Raw genomic sequence first — 10,871 nt, 5'->3', positions numbered from 1 at the left:
GCTCTATATTACGCCATACTGCTCTATAAAACCCACGCGCTCTATATTACTCCATACTGCTCTATATAACCCACGCTGCTCTATATTACCCAGTACTGATCTATATAACTCTCACTGCTCTGTACGATCCCATACTGCTCTATATCACCTGAGCCGTTATAGATTACCCTATGCTGCTCTGTCACTCACGCCGCACTCTATTACCAGTGCCGCTCTGTATTTCCTCATACTGCTCTGAATTACCTCTCAGCACTCTATATTTCCACACACACACACTGCTGAGTATCACCTCACACTGCTCTGTATCAACCCACACACTCTCTCTGTCTCTCATACTTACAATTGTAAGGTGCAATATGAAACTCTGTGTGCTCTCATTCTGACAGGTAAGAAAGAGCGTAAATCGGATTGTGGCGAGTGGCAGTGGAGCGTGTGTGTGGCTAACGAGGGTGACTGCGGCCTGGGCACCAGAGAGGGCACACGCACCGGCAACGACTGTAAACAGACCATCAAAACCCAGCGCTGCAAAATCCCCTGCAACTGGAAAAAGCAGTTTGGAGGTGAGAAGCCACACAAACACAGGTTGCATACACACACACAGGACTCAGGGTAAATAAACCTGCACTGTGGAGTAACAGGATGGAGATTCTCACAGAATTCTGTCCTCAGAAATGACACGACTGCAGTGAGAGCCAGAAACAAGCTGGCAGAATATACCACTTTGTGTGTGTGTGTGTGTGTGTGTGTGTGTGTGTGTGTGTGTGTGTGTGTGTGAAAGAGAGAGAGAAAGCATATGCCACCATCCCTCGGGATTTGTAGGTATGCACATAAACTATCAACAAACACTGAAACTGTAGGGTGTTTTCTCTAAGAAGTCTTTCTCTGGGAATGTGCAAGACCATCTCGCTCTGAAAGAACATCAGAAATCACAGACTTAATAAAACATGATCACACTAAACGTTGAGTGATGAATCCTCTGTGTATTTCTGTGTAGTTCAGCAGCCGTGTCAGAATAGTTTAGTGTTGAAATGCTGATGTCTAGTGCAGAATTTTTCCTCTTGAGTTATAAGGGTTCTATTTCACACCGGCCTCATTTTTGAGGGTCTCGATTCAGGACAGCGGCCATTCAGCCGGAGGGCTGCTGCATGTAATTACATTCTCTCTGCCTTTAAATATGTCATTAGAGACAATTTTGTGCTTGATTGAAGCAGTTTAACCCCCATCCATTCCGGCAGAGACTGAGAGAAATCACTCCAAAGCATGGACAGAAAGAATGAAAGATGAAATGAGACGAGAGATAAAGGAACGAGAGCATAGATCAGGGCTTCGCAATTGGTTTTGCTTCAGGATCCCGATTTTACATTAGCCATCGAGTGCCAACCCAACACTACCTAAATTGTTTATCGTGTAAAATTGCATTTTGATGGTCTCATGCTCTTGGCAGCCAATAATTCACCTCGCAAAACAAACCTCACTGTAAGTGAACCTGTATTTAATGTAGTATGGGTTGTGGTTTCTTTTCCCTTGTGTAGCCGGCAACCTGTTTTACTTCCATAATCTGATGTTTTTCCAAGTGAAACAGGATATTCAACAAGAAAAAAATGTGGTTTTAAACTTTGGGAGTTATTGCATGGTGAAAAGTTTCTCCTTTGGACAGATGGTTGAAAAAAGAATTGGAGACGTCAGCTGAAAACTAGTTCAAGATTATGAAGACTAACATTTATTTTTTCAGAATAACATGCACTGATGTATCCGTCACAATAACACCAGGAAGATGTATTAAGACAGTAAATTTGGAAACCTGTTTATGCATGTATGTTTTGCTTTTAAAATAGTGTATTTTTGACAGTTTCGTATAATTATGTTGGATTTGAACTCGTCAAAATCAAGTTGTGGGTTTTTGTCTTTTGCAGGTGAGTGTAAGTATGATTTTCAGGTGTGGGGAGAGTGTGACTCGACCACGGGAATGAAGACGCGCACCGGCATGCTGAAGCGAGCGCTGATGGACGCTAACTGCCCGAACACCGTCAGCGCCACCAAACCCTGCGGCAAACCCAAGCCCAAGATACAAGGTACAAGAATATACTCATAAAGACATAAAATATATTGAGCATGACATGTACTCATCTTGAGTGAATACAGAAGCTGTATCAATGATTTGATTGGAGTGCTAAAAATATTTTTGCATCAAGGCAAGACACCACAGGTGAATAGGGTAAAAATGATAATTACCATACTTCCCTAGTTGATTAATCATTGCTTTGATTTACAAGTATCCTGCATTGTTATGCTGAAATATGCAAACAATGCATTATCTAATTAACGATGCACTAATTTGCATACATTTCCAGAACAGAGATCCGAACATTGGATAGATCCAGATTAAAACTTCTTGTTTCATTTTGTTGACTTATTACAGTGATTTTGGATTTCTCTTTTTATTACTCTATAAATCAGAAAATACTGTCAACAGCCAGAAAAAATACATTTCACAATGTTTTTAGGCATAAAATGCAACATAAACCAAGCAAATGATCTATGATATATAAACCCCTCATTAAAACGCTCCAGAATGTAGATAGGAATACAACTGGAAAGTTTGACGTAAGCGCTGCTGAAATGGAGGAAAAACTGACAGCCTTTAAAGATTTGGATTGGAATTGAAATCTACAGATGCAGATGTTTATATTAAGGCAAAACACCACAGGTGAATAAGGTAAAAATTTGAATGACTATACTTCGCTAGTTGATTAATCACATTACAGTAATACAGTTGTTTTGTATTACAAGTTGAAATATGCAAACAATGCATTATCTAATTAAATATGCAGTAATATGCATGCATTTCCAGAACAGAGATCCGAACATTGGATAAAGATTTTTATAGAGGGGACTTTGGAATTTTTTTTTTCTCACTCCATAAATCAAAAAATGCTGTCAGCAAACAGGAAAAATGCATTTTCACCATGTTTTTTGGAATAAAATGTTGCATAAAACCCCAAACAACAAACAGAACCCTCTGTAATACCCTTCAGAATACAGAGAGGAATAAAACCAGTGTACAAGTACAGTTTTGTGTGTATAAGTGAAGTAAAAAATGTAAAAGTTTATTTTGAGAAACAGGTTTTAAAGGTGTTAAATTGGAACTAAATCTACAGATGTACATAAATAAATCTGAATAAAATAAACACTTAAATGTGTTTTTGATGTTTTTCCCCCCACTAGTCTGAAATAAGACAAATTAGCCCAAAAACTGACCAGTGCATGAAAAAAACAACATTTTTGCCCATAATGCCTTAAAAAGCATTAAGAATCCAAATGACCAAATTAACCATGCAGCAATATGCTAATGTTTGCCATTATTGCAGACTATTCTCGTATTATTTTTCTATACAGTATACAGGTCTGTGTTTTGAACCGCAGGACTGTTATATCGTAAGGTTATGCTGAAATATTGATCAATAAGGTTTTTCTCAAGCTCAAGAAGATTCTAAAGACTCTATTAAAGTTGAATAAATATGATGGTTTCACAGTGTGTGTCTGTGTTAAAGGCCACAGACGGCTGGTTTGTGTTGTTGTCGTCATCTGTGCTTCATATTATTATGAAGGGAATACGCTGAGATTCATGGCAGCACTTGTATGTTACCGCAGTATTTCTACTGCTACCGTCTCCCGCTGATGAATCCCTCGTGCTGTAATATTCCTCATTTGTAAGTCGCTTTGGATGAAAGCATCTGCTAAATGAATAAATGCAAATGTAAATGTTGGCAACAATTCAGGCTGATCAAAAGAAATTCGTCTTAATCTACCAAGAGCATCATTTTTCAATCTGAAAGTCACAATTTAATTTTCCACCGCAAAAGAAAACACACAGACAGACAGCAGCATATGCATTTATTTAACTGATAAAGATGTCGTGAAATGATTGTGTTGGGATGAAATGGACAGTGAACCAGTCAGAGATGACATTCGGGTCAAGAACAGCTTTTCTAAACCTCACTGTTGCTGTAAATGTTATTAACCAGTGTTCAAGTGCTGTAGTAACGGTTGTGAATGCTGCTGGATCAGAAAGAGAGAGGGAGGATGAGGAAGTGGAGGGGAGATGGATTTGTCTGGAATGGATAAAAACAGTAATAACTGTTTTCAACATTGATAATAATCATAAATGTTTCATGAGCAGCATATTAGAATGATTTCTGAAGATCATGTGACACTGAAGACTGGAGTACTGATGCTGAAAATACAGCTTTAATCACAGGAATAAATTACAGTTTAACATAATCTATCACATACATTTTATCACATATTTACTGTATTTTTGAGCAAATCAATGCAGCTTTGGTGAGCAGAAGAGACAAAAACATTACACAATCTTAATTATTCTAGACTTTTGAATGGTATTTAATTAATAAACTATGAAAGCAACATCTGAGCATATCAAATGTTCCTCATACTTCCCTAGTTGATTAATCATTGCTTTGATTTACAAGTATCCTGCATTGTTATGCTGAAATATGCAAACAATGCATTATCTAATTAACGATGCACTAATTTGCATACATTTCCAGAACAGAGATCCGAACATTGGATAGATCCAGATTAAAACTTCTTGTTTCATTTTGTTGACTTATTACAGTGATTTTGGATTTCTCTTTTTATTACTCTATAAATCAGAAAATACTGTCAACAGCCAGAAAAAATACATTTCACAATGTTTTTAGGCATAAAATGCAACATAAACCAAGCAAATGATCTATGATATATAAACCCCTCATTAAAACGCTCCAGAATGTAGATAGGAATACAACTGGAAAGTTTGACGTAAGCGCTGCTGAAATGGAGGAAAAACTGACAGCCTTTAAAGATTTGGATTGGAATTGAAATCTACAGATGCAGATGTTTATATTAAGGCAAAACACCACAGGTGAATAAGGTAAAAATTTGAATGACTATACTTCGCTAGTTGATTAATCACATTACAGTAATACAGATGTTTTGTATTACAAGTTGAAATATGCAAACAATGCATTATCTAATTAAATATGCAGTAATATGCATGCATTTCCAGAACAGAGATCCGAACATTGGATAAAGATTTTTATAGAGGGGACTTTGGAATTTTTTTTTTCTCACTCCATAAATCAAAAAATGCTGTCAGCAAACAGGAAAAATGCATTTTCACCATGTTTTTTGGAATAAAATGTTGCATAAAACCCCAAACAACAAACAGAACCCTCTGTAATACCCTTCAGAATACAGAGAGGAATAAAACCAGTGTACAAGTACAGTTTTGTGTGTATAAGTGAAGTAAAAAATGTAAAAGTTTATTTTGAGAAACAGGTTTTAAAGGTGTTAAATTGGAACTAAATCTACAGATGTACATAAATAAATCTGAATAAAATAAACACTTAAATGTGTTTTTGATGTTTTTCCCCCCACTAGTCTGAAATAAGACAAATTAGCCCAAAAACTGACCAGTGCATGAAAAAAACAACATTTTTGCCCATAATGCCTTAAAAAGCATTAAGAATCCAAATGACCAAATTAACCATGCAGCAATATGCTAATGTTTGCCATTATTGCAGACTATTCTCGTATTATTTTTCTATACAGTATACAGGTCTGTGTTTTGAACCGCAGGACTGTTATATCGTAAGGTTATGCTGAAATATTGATCAATAAGGTTTTTCTCAAGCTCAAGAAGATTCTAAAGACTCTATTAAAGTTGAATAAATATGATGGTTTCACAGTGTGTGTCTGTGTTAAAGGCCACAGACGGCTGGTTTGTGTTGTTGTCGTCATCTGTGCTTCATATTATTATGAAGGGAATACGCTGAGATTCATGGCAGCACTTGTATGTTACCGCAGTATTTCTACTGCTACCGTCTCCCGCTGATGAATCCCTCGTGCTGTAATATTCCTCATTTGTAAGTCGCTTTGGATGAAAGCATCTGCTAAATGAATAAATGCAAATGTAAATGTTGGCAACAATTCAGGCTGATCAAAAGAAATTCGTCTTAATCTACTAATTTTTCAATCTTTCAATCTGAAAGTCACAATTTAATTTTCCACCGCAAAAGAAAACACACAGACAGACAGCAGCATATGCATTTATTTAACTGATAAAGATGTCGTGAAATGATTGTGTTGGGATGAAATGGACAGTGAACCAGTCAGAGATGACATTCGGGTCAAGAACAGCTTTTCTAAACCTCACTGTTGCTGTAAATGTTATTAACCAGTGTTCAAGTGCTGTAGTAACGGTTGTGAATGCTGCTGGATCAGAAAGAGGATGAGAGGATGAGGAAGTGGAGGGGAGATGGATTTGTCTGGAATGGATAAAAACAGTAATAACTGTTTTCAACATATCATAAATGCATAAATGTTTCATGAGCAGCATATTAGAATGATTTCTGAAGATCATGTGACACTGAAGACTGGAGTACTGATGCTGAAAATACAGCTTTAATCACAGGAATAAATTACAGTTTAACATATTATATCACATACATTTTATCACATATTTACTGTATTTTTGAGCAAATCAATGCAGCTTTGGTGAGCAGAAGAGACAAAAACATTACACAATCTTAATTATTCTAGACTTTTGAATGGTATTTAATTAATAAACTATGAAAGCAACATCTGAGCATATCAAATGTTCCTCTGGGACTGCGTGTGTGTGTGTGTGTGTGATGCTGTATCTGTAGATAATGTGTGTCTGTGCCCTTTTCTGTGTGCCAACAAACAGAGGACAGAAGTGATTAGGAACTCCCTAGAAATTCCCTACAGATGGAACACACACACACTCACACACACACACACTCACGCACTCTCTCACACACACACACACACACACACACACACACACACACAGGGTGAGAGGGATGTTTTCGCCGGGGTCTGTTTGAGGTGATAAGAGCAGCAGCAGAGAGAATTGTGGGGGTTTGGGAGCGGGTGCCACTGTCACAGATGGATGAACGGATGTAAAAACAGAGTGATTAAGTGATTAGGAACTCCCTAGAAATTCCCTACAGATGGAACACACACACTCACACACTCTCACTCACACACACACACACACACACACACACTCACACACACACACACTCACACACTCTCTCACACACACACACACACACACACACACACACACAGACAGGGTGAGAGGGATGTTTTCGCCGGGGTCTGTTTGAGGTGATAAGAGCAGCAGCAGAGAGAATTGTGGGGGTTTGGGAGCGGGTGCCACTGTCACAGATGGATGAACGGATGTAAACACACACACACACACAGAGACACAGACACATCTCACCTGTTAGTGCGTCCCGCGGTACAGCAGGCCAGACAGGACGTCACATCACTCTCGCTGATGTTCATGGTGAAGCGATGAGGATTTTCAGAGCCTCTGATTGGCCGGACGTCTGTTTGTGTCTCTCTGTCAGGTCACATGATTTGGCTCATATTAAAGGCTGTTTCTCTTATAACAGGCTGAACCGCTGCTGTCCGTCCAGCTCATGAGACGCAGATGCTGATGTGTGTGTGTGTGGATGACTCACAGATCACAGCTGCTCTAATGTTATTGCTCAGATGTCGCTCAGTCAAAACTCAACGAGGCTTCATTGAAATGCTCAGTTATGTTTCATTTAATTTAATTACAAACTTGATTTCAGAAGTTTCTCAAACTCTTGTGGGGAAGTAAAATCGAACACAAACAACTGTATATATATATATAGAGAGAGAGAGTTTGGAATAAATTTATAATACAGCATATAATACATAATATCTGTAATGTTTTTAATATAGCCGAAATATATTACAATTAGAAAGAGACACAGACACATCTCACCTGTTAGTGCGTCCCGCGGTACAGCAGGCCAGACAGGACGTCACATCACTCTCGCTGATGTTCATGGTGAAGCGATGAGGATTTTCAGAGCCTCTGATTGGCCGGACGTCTGTTTGTGTCTCTCTGTCAGGTCACATGATTTGGCTCATATTAAAGGCTGTTTCTCTTATAACAGGCTGAACCGCTGCTGTCCGTCCAGCTCATGAGACGCAGATGCTGATGTGTGTGTGTGTGTGTGTGTGTGTGTGTGGATGACTCACAGATCACAGCTGCTCTAATGTTATTGCTCAGATGTCGCTCAGTCAAAACTCAACGAGGCTTCATTGAAATGCTCAGTTATGTTTCATTTAATTTAATTACAAACTTGATTTCAGAAGTTTCTCAAACTCTTGTGGGGAAGTAAAATCGAACACAAACAACTGTATATATATATATAGAGAGAGAGAGTTTGGAATAAATTTATAATACAGCATATAATACATAATATCTGTAATGTTTTTAATATAGCCGAAATATATTACAATTAGAATATATTTGAAAATGTCATTTAAGTTTTGCCATCACAGGATAAATTATATTTATTAGTCATTTACATAGTCATTTTAAATTGTAATGTTTCTTCTTTTATTTTATTTGTTTATTTATTTTTTTGCTCAAATCAATCCAGCTTTGATGAGCAGGAGACTTCTTTCAAAAACATTTAAAAATCTGAATTATTTCAATCTTTGGACCTAAAAAAAAATGTATGTATGTATGTATTTATTTATTCTTTTTCATCCACAGTATTTAATGTTTGAGATCTCTGATGTTTGTTGGCAGGCTTCTGTGATCCTGTGAAATCTGAGCACATGTTGAGACGCCGAGATCTCTAGAGGAGACACGCAGTTGATCTGTAGATCTCATTTGTCATTCATCTTTCCTCCGGTTTTATTCTAGAATTAGCCGTTGTTCTGCTGATGGTCTTCTGGTTGTTTTTGTGTTTGATTTGAATGGGTTTAATCTTTATGCTAATGCTATGAACGCTTGGATGGCGTTATTGGACATGCAATCATCATCAGTCAGTTTAATGAAGATTTTCTGCACATTTTGATTGTTTTGAGTGAAAACGTAGATGTTTGGCGAGTTTAGACATGAATGCAGATGGCAGGTGTTGATGACAACGAGAACTTTTACACTTGATCAACTCTGATCAACAGGTGACGTCCACCAGCTCGAGAAGAACATTAATTAAACTAAGTCAAGCTTCATTTCATATCTGAGATGAGATTTATGCAGAGGAACCTTTATAAATATCCTCTTATAACAGTAGAATCATTCAGCGTGATTATCTGGATTTCTAGTGTCAGTGTTTGTCACATTTCATCCAAAGTCTCATTGTCATGCGAAAGAAAGAAAGAAAGAAAAATTGCTGTAATGGAAAAAAATTATTCATTTATTTATAGATCACAGTAGCATTTTATACTGCTATAAATAAAGTATTTTCTATTTAAAATTATATTTAAAATTATAAATTTTATTTAAGTTCTCATTATCATGCAACAACATGACTAATAGAAAAATAGTTATGTTGAATGGTAAAATATTTACAGATCACAGTAGCATTTAATGCTATTTGAATAAAAATTGTCATTTTACAGTTTTTTCCAATTGCTAACACACTAAAATGACATGCACAGCACAATTATTTAAACTGACACACAGAGAGCAAAACTTCTTCTCAAGTCTCCATTTTATTCATATTTTTTAATGAAAAAATACTCTAATAGATCACAATAACATTTTATGCTGATTTAAATAAACAATAAAGCTATTTTTAATGTTAAACTATTTTTAAATTAACTCATTTAAAATAAATAAGAAATTAATTTTATCTTTAATTTTAAAATAAAAATACTGCAATATAAAATACTGTAATACATAAAAAAATCATAATGAGAATTATAAAAAAAAATACCTCAAAAGCAAAATATTCAAATGTATGATCCATAATTAATGGAACAGAGAATACAGGGTTAAATCTCTTTAATTGCCATTAAAATAATGTCTCAATGCAAAACTGTCTTAATGTGCATGAAACAGGATTCATTTTCTTTAAGCAAAAGGTTATTTCTTATTTTTATCTCACTTGATTTGGGGCTGAAATAGGTTGTGTTTTCATGAGATTTGTGTGTGTGTGTGTGTGTGTGTGAGAGTATGTGTGTGTGTGTGTGTGTGTGAGAGAGTGTGAGAGTGTGTGAGTGTGAGTGTGAGTGTGAGTGTGAGTGTGTGTGAGTGTGAGTGAGAGTGAGAGTGAGAGTGTGAGAGTGAGAGTGAGAGTGTGAGTGTGTGAGTGTGAGTGTGAGTGTGAGCGTGAGCGTGAGCGTGTGCGTGTGTGTGTGCGTGTGCGTGTGCGTGTGCGTGTGCGTGTGCGTGAGCGTGTGCGTGTGTGTGTGAGTGAGCGTGTGTGTGTGCATGTGTGTGAGAGCGTGAGCGTGTGTGTGTGCATGTGTGCATGTGTGAGAGCGTGTGTGTGTGTGAGAGAGAGTGTGAGAGTGTGTGTGTGAGAGCGTGTGTGTGAGAGAGAGAGAGTGTGAGAGTGTGTGTGTGAGAGAGAGAGAGTGTGAGAGTGTGTCCAACCGCTCTCCACATCAAGGTAAAGGTTAGGTTTTTAAACCAAGTATGGGTTCATATCTTTATCTAAAAATTGTTAACAAAAGGGAATCCAGGGAACGGAGAGCGAGGTGTGTGTGTGTGTGTGTGTGTGTGTGTGTGTGTGTGTGTGTGAGTGTGAGTGTGAGTGTGCGTGTGCGTGTGCGTGTGCGTGTGAGTGTGAGTGTGTGAGTGTGTGAGCGTGTGAGAGTGTGAGAGTGAGTGTGAGAGTGAGTGTGAGAGTGTGTGAGTGTGCGTGTGAGTGTGAGTGTGAATGTGAGAGTGTGCGTGTGAGTGTGTGTGTGTGTGAGAGTGTGTGAGTGTGCATGTGAGTGTGAGTGTGAGTGTGCGTGGGTGGGAGGAGGGGCGTGTAGGGGAGGGGGGGAGAGCTCGGGGG

General features: G+C 37.8%; 1 protein-coding gene across 1 annotated transcript in view; it reads left to right on the top strand.

Moving 5' to 3' along the window:
* Window positions 1-2,092, top strand: part of LOC107568707 (pleiotrophin-like) — an 8,499-nt gene extending 6,407 nt beyond the window's left edge. The window contains exons 2-3 of the mRNA XM_016254684.1: window positions 387-560; window positions 1,914-2,092. Of these exons, the coding sequence (XP_016110170.1) occupies window positions 387-560; window positions 1,914-2,092 (353 nt within the window). The remainder of the gene's footprint in view (window positions 1-386; window positions 561-1,913) is intronic.
* The last annotated feature ends 8,779 nt before the right edge of the window (window positions 2,093-10,871 follow it).

The sequence above is a fragment of the Sinocyclocheilus grahami genome, unplaced genomic scaffold, assembly GCF_001515645.1.
Source record: "Sinocyclocheilus grahami isolate Dianchi unplaced genomic scaffold, SAMN03320097.WGS_v1.1 scaffold1275.1, whole genome shotgun sequence".
Lineage (NCBI taxonomy): Eukaryota > Metazoa > Chordata > Actinopteri > Cypriniformes > Cyprinidae > Sinocyclocheilus > Sinocyclocheilus grahami.
This window is presented reverse-complemented; position numbering and strand designations above follow the sequence as displayed.